The sequence below is a fragment of the Crotalus tigris genome, unplaced genomic scaffold (genome assembly GCF_016545835.1).
Source record: "Crotalus tigris isolate CLP2741 ecotype Arizona unplaced genomic scaffold, ASM1654583v1 scf7180000017541.2806704, whole genome shotgun sequence".
NCBI classification, from domain to species: domain Eukaryota; kingdom Metazoa; phylum Chordata; class Lepidosauria; order Squamata; family Viperidae; genus Crotalus; species Crotalus tigris.
This window is the reverse complement of record NW_024096462.1, coordinates 940,001-952,821: the sequence shown is the minus strand read 5'-3', so window position 1 is coordinate 952,821 and position 12,821 is coordinate 940,001. Positions and strand designations below refer to the sequence as shown.

The 12,821-nt window shown below is 39.0% G+C and overlaps 2 protein-coding genes across 27 annotated transcripts in view; one reads left to right on the top strand and one right to left on the bottom strand.

Annotated features, from left to right (window-relative positions):
• CACNA1C (calcium voltage-gated channel subunit alpha1 C) overlaps positions 1-5,053 on the bottom strand; it is a 590,134-nt gene extending 585,081 nt beyond the window's left edge. For 22 of the 24 annotated variants that reach the window (XM_039359986.1, XM_039360172.1, XM_039360930.1 and 19 more), the window contains exon 1: positions 2,837-5,052. In XM_039359986.1, the coding sequence (XP_039215920.1) occupies positions 2,837-2,975 (139 nt within the window). In that variant the 5' untranslated portion in view covers positions 2,976-5,052. Of the gene's footprint in view, positions 1-2,836 lie in introns of all 24 variants that reach the window. The other 2 variants (XM_039359892.1, XM_039360686.1) reach the window with 1 other exon arrangement.
• The window catches only part of DCP1B (decapping mRNA 1B), a 50,073-nt gene that overhangs the window by 16,639 nt on the left and 20,613 nt on the right, over positions 1-12,821 (top strand). For all 3 annotated transcript variants that reach the window (XM_039362295.1, XM_039362376.1, XM_039362213.1), the window contains one exon: positions 10,214-10,280. In XM_039362295.1, the coding sequence (XP_039218229.1) occupies positions 10,214-10,280 (67 nt within the window). The remainder of the gene's footprint in view (positions 1-10,213; positions 10,281-12,821) is intronic.

Genomic DNA, 12,821 nt, shown 5'->3' with positions numbered 1-12,821 from the left:
GTTCAGAACATACTCTATAGTTAATAACATTTAGTTACGGGAATGCTGTGAAATTAGCTTGCCAGCAATATTAGTTTAGTTCTAAATCATACTTGGATTAGAGTTATTTTAATAGTTGATCCAGCTGTTGCAATTCCAAATTAGTAGAAATGATTGATGGGTTCTTAAACAGCTGTCGTGCATATGCCCTTTTTTTCTTGCTCAGTTTTCTTATTCCATAGCAAGAGTTTGTTAAGCCCATGCTGCTCTCAGAATGTAATTTCAAGTTGTGAAGTGTAACACAATAATAAAGTTCTCTGGTTGCAGTCAGCCCAAGTTTTTTAAATAGCAAAATGATAATCTTAGTGAATAATTGACCACCATAAATGAGATGGTTTAGCAAGCCATTTCCAATACATTTCACTTGGATTTCAGATTATATTAACAAGTAAAGTGGGTATTATGAGAAGTAAAATAGGTGGAATATACACGATTTTTCATAGTCTTCCTTACATAGCGTTACAGTAAAATTGTTAAGAGTAGAATATTTTCCAAGCAAAAGCTCAGAGGCTAACATATACAGAACTATGTATGCTTTTCAACTGATCTTTCAAGGCAGATGCAGGTAGTCCTCAACTTACGATCACAATTGGGCCCAAAATCTATGTTGTTAAAAGAAACATTTGTTGAATTTTGCCTTGTGTTATGACCTTCCTTGCCCCAGTTGTTAAGTCAATCACTGCAGTTGTTAAGCTAGCGACACAGTTGTTAAGTGAAACTGGCTTCCTCCTTGACTTTGCTTGTCAGAAGGTCACAAAAGCTGATCACATGACCCTGGGACACTGCGACCGTCAGTTGTCAAACGCCCAGGTATTGATCACATGACCATGGGGGTGCTGCGACGGTTGTAAGTGTGAAAAATGGTCATAAGTCACTTTCTTCAGTGCCGTTGCAATTTTGAACAGTCACTAAATGAACTGTTTTAAGTGGAGGACTACCTGTACTACTTTACAACTGCGGCAATTATAGGTGTTCCTGGTCAAGACTAGAACTCAGGCTTTTCCCCTCAAAAATCCCGAGGTCATCTGTTTAAAAAATTCAGGTACTGTACTTATCTACTTGGCATCTTAAAGAACTGCTATGTGTGATAGATTAACAAGCATGATAGATTAACTAGTCTCAGCAGTTTGTGTACAGTAATAAACATATAAATCAACGGGTATTTTGTTTCTCTTGCAAATGTATATGTAAACTGTGTTACTTCGACAACATGTGAGTTTATACCAGTGGTTCTCAACCTTTTTAATGTCGCGACCCCCAACCGGTTGTAAGTTGAGGACTAAACCAGTTGTAAGTTGAGGACTACCCAACCTGTCGTAAGTCAAGGACTTTCCCTGCCCGGGAGCACCGCGCATATGTGGTGCCGCTCCCTGCGCCGGCCGAGACGTAGCTGGCAAGCGGCAGAGATGGAGCAGGCCGACCACCGGCTGGGCCACCAGCTGGCCCAGCCCAAGGGAGGTAAGGCACCCGCCGGAAAAGGGGGGGAAAATGGCGGACAGCCTTGCTTGGTGACCCCCATGAAATGGTCGATCGATCCCAAATGGGGTCCCGACCCATAGGTTGAGAACCGCTGGTTTATACCTAATTCAGATGTAGAGCTTTTAGACTACAACTTCATGTTTAATACTGTATCAGAGTAAAACTATGCCATGTGAGAAGAGATGAATTCAAGAGCCTAAGATAACAAAACTATGCAGACTGTCAGCAGTTAGTAGCAGTTTTGCATTGGGGTATTTTTTTTCCAGTTTCACTGGGGAGTTTCTAATCCATGTGAAAGATTATGTGATGGGATTTTGTTTTTTTTTAGCTTTTTAAAGATTTGTGAGAGATTCATACAAGCAATTAATGAATTTAAAAGCATTTCCCCTTCGTGAAGCTCAGCCCATGGGTAACATTTCAGATTGTTTGAAAATTTGGGGGCGTGTGGTGGTGGTAGTGTTGGAATATATTACCAGGTTGGAGAATTCTAGACATTTCTAGAAGATAAGATAAACCACATTAAGCAGACAATAGTGGAAATTGAAATATTGTTGTATTTTTAAGAGGGACATTTCAAATGTCTTTCTATTTATGTTCTATTCTGCCATTGAATACTTACAGACAGTGATTTTATGCAACTAGATAAAATCAATCAAAAGTTGGTGTGACTATGTACCTACCATTGAAATATGAAATACGAAAAAAAACAGTGTAATATTTGAAAATCAATCTTTTCTTACATGTTTAAAGGATGACTGCTATTTCTTAGGCTGTTATTATGCTTAAGTCACAAAAATGTGTAAATTTCAATTTTAAATTTAAAAAAGAATAAATGAGGTGGGCTTGGGAAATGACAAGCTTCAAAAGAATATTTTTATAGAATATGTGTATTTTTTTCTGCAGAGAAAATAAAACAAAACTGAATATGAAATTGATGCACATGAAATTTTAATCTTAAAATGTATAAATCTCCTCTTTTGAATTAGATTACAGCCTGTAAGTTCTAGTCCCAAGTATATTAGGCAATGCAAAACAATTCTTTATCCTGATATATAGCAGTATATCTCTTTTACTATAATATTGTAAAATTTATACTTTATTTTCATTTTCCCCTAGCAGTTTCACTGTAATATCTTCTCTGGGTAGAAGCTCATTCATATTAATTAATGTTTTGATTTGCTGAGCCTGAATTGCTCCGAAGACAACTATTAAAAAACATATAGCCTGAACTTTAAACATGGTTCTTCACTACCCCAAAACAGAATTTAAACAGAATAAAGATTTTATTTTTATAGAACACATTACTCTGAATCCTTACCTCCAGGTGGAATATAGAAGCAGCTGAGTTGAGTTTCATGAACCATCTTGCCTGCATATTTTACCCCAGGTTCCCCTGGCTGATGTGTAGGTAGTGGGCGATACGCCAAAGTTGCTTTCCGAACGAGGGTCGTAAACATCTTCTTCTGAATGCACAATCCAGATAGATAAAACAGATAAATAGCAGGAAACAGTACTCTAACTTAATGCTCTGCAAAAATTGCTATCTGGTCAAAGTAGTCAGATTGCCACAAAATATGTGATAATAGTCAAATTGGGTTAATGCGCCTCCTCCTCAAATACTATTAGAAAGGCACTTTAAGTAAAGTTCTGTGCATGGTTTTGTTTTTGTTTTTTCCTTTTAGGTTTTCCTTCCAGGCTATTCTTTAAAGTCTGTGCCTTATGGTTGCTTGCAGTCCCTTTCTCCTTCTGTTAGTTTTACAGGAAAACTTATATTGAGAAGTGGGGTTAATGGACTCCATCTGCCTGTCAGTTCATCACCTCCCTGAGTCATGGAGGCCTCTGGTTGTCATACATCATCACCACCTTGGCAGTTTCTGATAAGGTAGCCTTGTTTTTGAAAATAGAGTTTTTGGGTTTTCTGGGTTTCACCTAGTAAGAGAACATATTTTCCCCCAAGCCATAAGTAGTATATAAAGATATCGGAACCAGAACAGTTGAGTTATGACGTAAGCCCAGGGAACGTATTGAGTCAGTATGAAATGCAGAGCATGCAGGGGCGTTTCCTGATCCTTACATCAGTGTACAATATGCCTTGATATAAGGAGTTTGTTCCAGGGGAAGCGCCTTCACATATTTTCCAGCAATTAAAAAAAAAAATAAGTGCAGGATAGCATCCCCTTAAAAGGAAAGGCATGCAGTCCATTTTGTAATGATGCAACCTTTCTAGTGAAATTATCTTGAGGTTGCAAGTGGCTTCACAGACTGAGCTCAGAGGATGGTAAAGAGGCTCAGTTTTTTGTTCCTTGGGAACGTAAATCATGCAGTGACCAGCACGGCCTTTGCTTTATTTTAAGACTAGTGACCAGCACGGCCTTTGCTTTATTTTAAGACTTCATAGATTGATGAATACAAGTGAATCTGGTCTCCTCCAGACAGAGAGAGTCTTCTTGTAAAAGATTCTTTCTTATTGTATATCCTAACAGGACTCCGGGTTTTGTTTGAAATTCCCCTTGTTTCTGTTTTTGGAACAGAATTTAAAGGACCTTTAAATTTAAAGGCCCCTTTTGTTCTTCTGAGCCCATGGTCTTCTGATATATCAGCATTATTAAATCAGTGCATACTTTTATGGCTTCTTCTACTTAGAGCCTCATTCCCTCCACAGATTTCTTGATCATATAGGGAGATTTCTAATCTATATCTGGTTATAGTTGGGTAAGATGGACTTGATTTGTTTTGTGGCTCTGTTTTAAGTCTTTCTTTTCGGATCCAGAATGTGAAGTATGTTAAGTAGCATTTGGCACCCATTAGAAAATATGCAGCTACACTTAAGCGTGGGTAAGTGCATTGCAAAATCACAAGGATTTTCATCATATAAAACAGGAGAAGATGTGCCCCACTGATACAGTTGAGCTTCTTAAGGAGACATGAAAATGTGGAAGAGTTACTTTCTAAGTACAGATAGTCCTCAAGTTACGACAGGTCATTTAGCAATGTAACAAAATTACGCCAACACTCCCCCCCCCCAAAGGTACTTATGACCCAGCCCCAAAGTTAGGTCTGTCGTAGCACTTCTGCGGTCATTCATTCTTGTGACCATCTGCAGAAATGCTGCAACATGTCCCTCTCCTTTCTATTTCTTCTTCATCCTGCCTTGTCGAGTCCCCCAGGCACTGGGTCTGCTTAGCCACTCTATCCCTGTCCACCCACCACCCATCACCAATTGCTCACTTACCTTTCCAGAGCTCAGAAGGTTGGGATACAGAAGGGGGACAGGGCAGTCCGTTGCTGGGCCACGTGGCAGAATTCCACAAGTGGCCATCACTGATGTACTGCTAATGCTGGGTGAGGGAAGGCTGGTGACAAGCGAGGAAAGGAAAACCAAGAGCTTTGGTAGCGTTTCAGAAAAAGACGACTGCTTGTGGAATTCTGCCATGTGGCCCAGCAATGGAGTGGCCTGTCCTCCTTCCATATCCCAATCTTCTGAGCTCTGGAGACCTTCGAAAGATAGGTGCGCAATCGGTAACTGGGGGGGGGGAGAAGAGAGGAGGCCCAAGTGGCTGGGGAAACCGCAAGGGGTGGGAAGCGGAGCATGGGGTATCTCGGGTTGGGGGAGGCCTTGGAGGCTGGAGGTAGGTGGGTTTGTGCCTGGACTACAGTTTCCCCTACACCTGAGGCACCCCATATTCTACTGCAGTGGTTCTCAACCTTTTTAATGCCGCGACCCCTAACTGGTCGCGGGTTCAGCAGGGCAGAGACAGCCTGGATAATTCCTATTGGCTTTTGAAAGCCAATAGAATTAGACTCTATTCAAGAGAGTCTATTCTATTGGCTTTCAAAAGCCAATAGAATAAAGGGAATAGCACAGCTAAGGAAAAGGGGGAAAAAATGGCGGACTGCGTTGTTTGGCGACCCCTGTGAAATGGTCGTTCGACCCCAAATGGGGTCCCGACCCACAGGTTGAGAACCACAGGTTGAGAACCACTGTTCTACTGAATGACCCGCACATTTGTTTAATAAATGTATAGAGGGAAGCGGGGATGGGGACTTGCTAAGTGAGGTGGTTCATTAACATCCTCCCAACTTTCAGTTATAATGGGCATGCTCCATTATGGTCATAACTTGAGAATTATCTGCATTAGTAATGAATTCTTCCCAGGAGATGAAATATGAGGATTTCATCTGTAAACTAGTATCCTGTTCTGGCCAAAGAGAAGATTTATTTGTTTAATAAATAAAATAGAAGGAAGATCAGCCACATTTGAGAAAAAAGTGTCAGGCTGTCTCTCCAACTCATGTAAGTGGCTTCTGGTTTATATTTTCTTGATTGTCTGAACATGGAATAGACTTGTTCTCACTTCTGGCAAGATGTTTTTGCTTTGTCTGCCTTAATAGGAGCTGGGGTCCCTCCTGTGAATACAATATATTTTTCTTCTTCCCTTTAGACCTATATTGATAGGTAGTGTACTGTTTGTTCCAGATATGACTTGTATTAACAGTATTAATAGTATTCTTTAGATATAGTTTTATTTCAAGAGAATCTATTTTAAGACAGTCCTTTTTTCAGTATTTTAGGTCTGTAGCCCCAAACAATTGGATGTTTTGATTTACGTTATGATAAATAGAAAGGGATTGAGCATACCTTGTCTGGTTTTAACATTATTGGAAAAGGTTATAGGGAAATATGTTATAAATATTTCTTTTTAGAAACATTTATTATAGAATTAAGCTTATCCTTGGATTTCCCAAGGACCTTATAAATAACAATGAATGATTTTTCCTATATAACCCATCTTTATATTCAAAAAGAACACAACTAGCAGATGTCTAGTTGATCAACTCATGCAGAAACATCATGTCTGCTTTTCCATATGGTGACTGGGCTCATATGTTAGATAGAACCAAGGTTTATTTATCCATGATTCATTGAATAAACTATAATTACTTTATAGTTTGCACAGCAAGCTAAGCAACACGTCATAATTTATAAATCACATAGCATTCTAGGCCAAAACCAAACTACATCATCAATGCAATATTTATATCAGGCCATTGTGAAAAAGCAGTGATACGCTCCCATTTGTTGTGTTCATAGATTTGTCCTCTAATTTAGTATATATTTAGAGGTACATTTGATATTCCTCAAATTATATTTCTGCCTCACATGGATAAGAAAAGAGGCTTGAAATCAATTATATGTTGGCAAAACTCCAACTAATTCTTTATTTTAAAAAATCGGACAACTTTTTGACTCGTCTATGAAAAAATATTTTTGATAAAGTTATATCAGCAATGGAAGAAATCTCTGAAAAGGTGTAGTTTTATGTTCTAGAAACTAAACTAAACTCAACTAAACTAAACTAAACTAAACTACTGTAGGGCAGGAATGTGTAATTTCCAGTGAGCCTCTCGTTAAGGTGGACGGATGGTTAATAAGTTTGATTAAAAAAATAAAATAAAGTAAAATAATATAAATACAGCCCTAGAGTAAATGGAACCACTTTTTATTTCTTTTGTTATTTAATTTATGTATGTTATTTTATCATTCTTTTCTTTCACTTGTATTTTTACATTTTATTATCTGGAAGAAGTCATAATCGGAAAATTCTCCCCCTTCCTCCCCAAAAGAAGTAGCTGAAGCTTTTTTTTCTTCAGCAGGAGCAGTTGTTTCATAGTTCCTTCTATTAATCAGAAAGAACTGTATATTTTTAAAAGCATAGTGTTTTTTTCAGCAGGTAGTAGAACTTTGGATTCAGAAACTAAGCAAGATTGGGTGTAGTTGATACTTGGAAGACAGATCACTGGGGATTCCCAGAACTGTAGACTAAACAAAATAAAACAACAAAAATTAGAAGACAGGGACAAACCACTTCTGTAGCGTTGTCAAGAAAACTGCATGGATGCATGGTTACAATCCTCGCATAGTCAGTTCTGCTCAGGGGCATTTTTTCTCTCTTATTACTTAATATATATTTTTTTAAAGAAAAAGATACAGAGCTTTTGTTGTTTGTTTACAGCTGCAGTCTCAGTATCAAAGAATCCTCAACCAAAGAAAAATACAATTATTTTTTCAAGCAAAACACTTCCTTTTTGCAGTCTAGCTATATGGGTGAGCAGACAGGATTGCTGAAGGCAGTATGGGAGAGATGGAAAAGAATGTACAGGCTGGGAAATGTCAAGTGAAGTTGGGGAAGGCAGTAAGGATGGGAGAGGATAGGGAAGTTAGGGAGACATCGGGAAATATTGAGAAGCAGAGGAATATAGTGAGCAGATAAAGAAGTTTGGAGATGGCAGGAGGAGACAAACCATAGCATAGGGACAGAAAGTAAACAAGTGTCTGTCTGTCTGCCTGCCTGCCTGCCTGCCTGCCTGCCTGCCTGCCTGCCTGCCTATCTATCTATCTATCTATCTATCTATCTATCTATCTATCTATCTATCTATCTATCTATCTATCTATCTATCATCTGGTGATGTTATATTACCCAGGAGACTACAGTACTAATGCAGAATAGTTATTTGCCTGCCTTAAGACTGCTTAAGGCAGTCTTTCAGTTCATACTTGAAAGAAAGAAAGATGACCGGCATCCTGCAGTGTCATCAGGGACTTTCTCTCTCCGCTGAAGTCACCTCGCAAACGGGTGTCACATCCGGGAAGGACCTGTGCTGGCGGGGATCTGACGTCAGCGCAAAGCACCAGCTCATCTTCCCACCAAAGTGGCACCTATTTATCTACTTGCCTATAACATGCTTTTGAACTGCTACTTTGCACCACAAGTAGTCCTTGACTTACAATCATTCATTTAGTGACTGTTCGAAATTACAACGGCGCTGAACAAAGTGACTTACAACGTTTTCACACTTACAACAGTTGCAACATCCCCACGGTCTGATCAACATTCGGACTTTTGGCAACTGGCAAGCATTTATGACGGTTGTGGTGTCCTGGGGCCATGAGATCAGCTTTTGCAAACTTCTGACAAGCAAAGTCCAATGGGGAAGCCAGATGCACTGAGCAACCGTATCACTAACTTAACAACTGCAATGATTTTATAGTTGTTGCACTAATTGTCAATAAGTGTATTCTTACCTTTAAACCTTCTTTGATGTAGCACCAGGATATAACTGTGGCAAGATAAGTTGTAAAATGGGGCAAAACTCACTTTAACAACTATCTTGCTTAGGAATGGAAATTTGGGGCTCAGTTGTGGTTCTAAGTCGAGGACTACCTAAAACAAAAAATATTTTAATCTGATCCTGCTTGAGTTTTTCTAATTGTTGATATAAAATATAGTAGTTTCTTATGAGACTCTACTATGAAGCTAAGATTTGTAGAGCTTGAATAATATAACTGTTAACAATGGAGTGTACTATAACAATGGAACTCATTTATCGGGAAACACATAGAAATTTCAGGGATTTTTTTCTCTTCGGGTAGATATATTTTTAAACAATTATTTCAGAAAGCCTTTAAGGCAGTGGCTCTCAACCTTTTTAATGGCGCGACCCCCAACTGGTTGTAAGTCGAGGACTACCCAACCGATCGTAAGTCAAGGACTACCCAACCGGTCGTAAGTCGAGGACTTTCCCTGCCCGGGAGCGCCGCACATGCGTGGTGCCGCCCCCTGCACCGGCCGAGGCGTAGCTGGCAAGTGGCAGAGACGGAGCAGGCTGACCACCAGCTGGGCCACCAGCTGGCCCAGCCCAAGGGAGGTAAGGCACCCGCCGGGCCCCACGCACGCCAGTAACCCTCCCTGCACCCGCCGGCCTCTCACCTCCCACTCCTGGCTCTCTTTTACTTACATTTTTAGTAGTTGCTCAGCAGGGAGGGGTGGAAACTTCCATACAGCTCGCCTTCGCTGCAGACAACTTGCAGCACCGTTTGCAGAATGGGACTTTTGGCGGGCTCCGCAGGGCAGAGACAGCCTGGACAATTCCTATTGGCTTTTGAAAGCCAATAGAATTAGACTGTATTCAAGAGAGTCTATTCTATTGGCTTTCAAAAGCCAATAGAATAAAAGGGAGTAGCACAGCTAAGGAAAAGGGGAAAAAAATGGCGGACTGCATTGTTTGGCGACCCCCATGAAATAGTCGTTCGACCCCAAATGGGGTCGCAACCCACAGGTTGAGAACCGCTGCTTTAAGATCTGTTTCGATCCTAGGACCATTTTAAGGAATAAAGATTATGCTTCAGAGTGTCCCTTTGCTTTGCAAAATAGTAGCTTCCCCTTTTTAATTGCAAAATAAAATAATGGGGACATAGAATATGGTAAGTATTATGATGAGTTCCAGAAACAGAGGAAGAAACATAGCCGAAGCAGAGTATGATGGATGAAATTCAGGGATGAAGTCTAGTCATTTCCTAACAGAATAGTTTTCTAAGCAGGTCAGTAGAGAGTGTTCTGGAATTGTGAAAGACATTACTATAGAGAGAATAGTTCATTGTGGGAGACTTTCACCTAGTCAACCAGGTCTGGTTGCTATAAATGTTGTGATTGCATGTCTGCATCATATAATAAATGGTAAATGGAGAAGTAGAATAGAAACTAAAATGCAACTGTTTGAATTTTATAGACTTATTTTTAAAGCTTTAGAATCTCCTCTGCAAGCAACATTCATTGATTCTTGCTAATGCCAAAAAGGGCAGCTGGTGTACATGAGGCTCTGTTGTTCATCATTTGTGTTTGATGTGCGTTTACAGTGTCCATTTATGGAATTTGGTTTTACGATAAGGAAGAATGCCAAAGAATTGCAGAGCTGATGAAAAAGTAAGTGCCAGTTGGCAAAGACAGACTGGCAGGGTGGGGGTGGAGGGACAATGGTATTTTTTTTTTATGTTATGTCACTGTTACTCTAATACACTTTTTAACATTAGCTTCTTTTAAACTGAGACTGCTGACATAGAAACATAGAACATATTAAAGCAGAATATCAACTAAAGTTATGGTCTTATGACTGTTTCTACATGGGAATAAGTCTCTTTGAAAATGTCTATGCAGATTCTCAGTCATCCCAGTCATGGTTGTCCCAAAGGTGCATTTTCAAGAGGCAACTGGACCTCCTTTGTTTTTCTTTGAAGACGTTTCATTTCTCATTCAAGAAGCTTCTTGGATTAGAAGTGAAAGATCTTCAAAAAAAAAAAAAAACCCAAAGAAAGTCCAGTTGCCTCTTGAAAAAGCACCTTTGGATCTCTTTGAAAACATGGTATTCACCCATGAATCAATCTACATAAATTGCATTATAAAAAGCATCATTTAATTTTGTTGCTTTGGAGAAGGAAAAAATGTTCCTGGCACACGATGATTTTTGCGTTTTATTCTTAATGGTTTGAGTAGCTGTTGATCTTTGCTCTGATGAATGCAAAAGTCTGTGTATTATACTGTGTAGTTATGGTTGGGTTATATTATATATATATTTATAGATGGGTTTGTGAATAAGTCTGAGTGGAATGCAATAAATATTATTGCATAGAGGTACTGGTATTCCCTCTTTCAAATTATAACAGGTTCCTTGTGTTAATTCTTCTAATATGGATACACTTTTTAAAATGCATTGTCTCTGTCCAAGTGATGGATAACAGTACAATATATAAACAGTCACAAATAGCCCTGAAGGCTCTAAGCAAAGATTCAGCATCTTTTTCCATATAGAGAAGAATCAGATCCTCCCAAAAAAGCCACTAAGAGTATATGAAGGAAACATGTTCTGTCATTTCCCATTTCCTAAGGATATGATATCCAGCAAGAGAGATTGTTCTGACCATAGTAGTTTCAGATAATTATATAATTATCTCCATGAATGTTCCTTAAGCACCCCCAAGCCATACCCGCCAAACAATCATCTATAATCTTGTGGTAAAGAAGTTCAATATGTCTCATGTCAAATAGTTTCTTTGGCCTGTTGTTGAACTGGCTCCTAGTTGGGATTGGATGGCTTCACATTCTCCTATTATGGGAGCAAGCAGGAGACTCTTTCTCCATTCAGTCTCACATTCTGCTGCTCCTGTGTTCTCGTCCACCTCTCCGTGTTGGTGCATTGGTTAGAATACACTGTATTGCAGGCTGACTCTGCTCACTGCCATAAGTTCGAACCTCAGCCATTTTTCATAGGTTTTAGTCTCCAGGCCTTTGATTATTTTAGTTGCTCTTCTCTAAATTTTTTCCAAGGTGTCAACATCTTTTTTGTAGTATGGTGACCAAAATTGGTTGCAGTATTCCAGGTGTGGTCTTACTAGGGTTTTATAAAGCGGTACTAATGCTTCACTTGATCTTGGTTCTATGCCTCTGTTTATACAACTCAGGATTGTATTAGCTTTTTTGGCTGCTGCTGCACACTGCTGGCTCATAGTCAAGTGATCGTCCACTAGGATTCCACAATTACTGTTTTTGAGCCAGATCTCGCCTAATCTGTACTTCATAAACGTCCTTCCTACAGAAAGTAGTCTGAAGTTCTTTTCAGCTACCTCTTTTCAAACTGTTATTGCAATGACATTCTTTTTGTAAAATGTGGAATATTGTATTACAAATTAAGCCATGGGATAAATTTATATATAGTAACTGTAATATCGGTAGTTCTTTTCCCATGATCTTTCCTGATTTCTAATCTTGATTTGTTGTTTTTGGTAGTCCATCATGCCTGATTAATCATCCTCAGTTCAAATTTGGAATGCAATGTTTTTGCCAATATCTATATACACATTTCTTTTGGGTTAAGAATCATGTTCAATTTTCTCATCCTTTGCTCACTTTGAGGAACTCCTTTCTGGATCTCCTCTGCTTTGTATTTCATGTCCTCAGTAATTACATGCTATTTGCAATTTTGGCCTTCACCGCACACATCAGATTTCAATTCCTGTATGAATAAATTAACACAGTCCCGACAGAACTTTTGGGGGAGCCCCCTGCTTATTTGTATCTGTTATTAAAATTGTCATTCTTGCCTTTTTGCTTTCTGATCTTAAATGGTTGTCAATCCATAACAGATTGTCCTGGCAACATTCATCTAAAACAGATATTTGCATAGCTGGCATAGTATATAGCTGAAAAAAAAACCTGTCCTGAGCCAAAACTAATAGAGGTTCCAAGGAGTGGTTGTGTTCGTTCTTTTCAGGCACCAACAGTGAGCACAAACTTTTTTCAATTTGTGAAAACTTTAGAGTGGCATGCTTGGGTAGCATAGTGATAAAATTAAACATGATTAAATTTAAATTAAATAAACATATTAGAACAATTAATTCTCTCTCTATGTGTGTGTACATACATATAAAAATATACACATATATACATATTGTTTCCTTCTATCATGTTAAA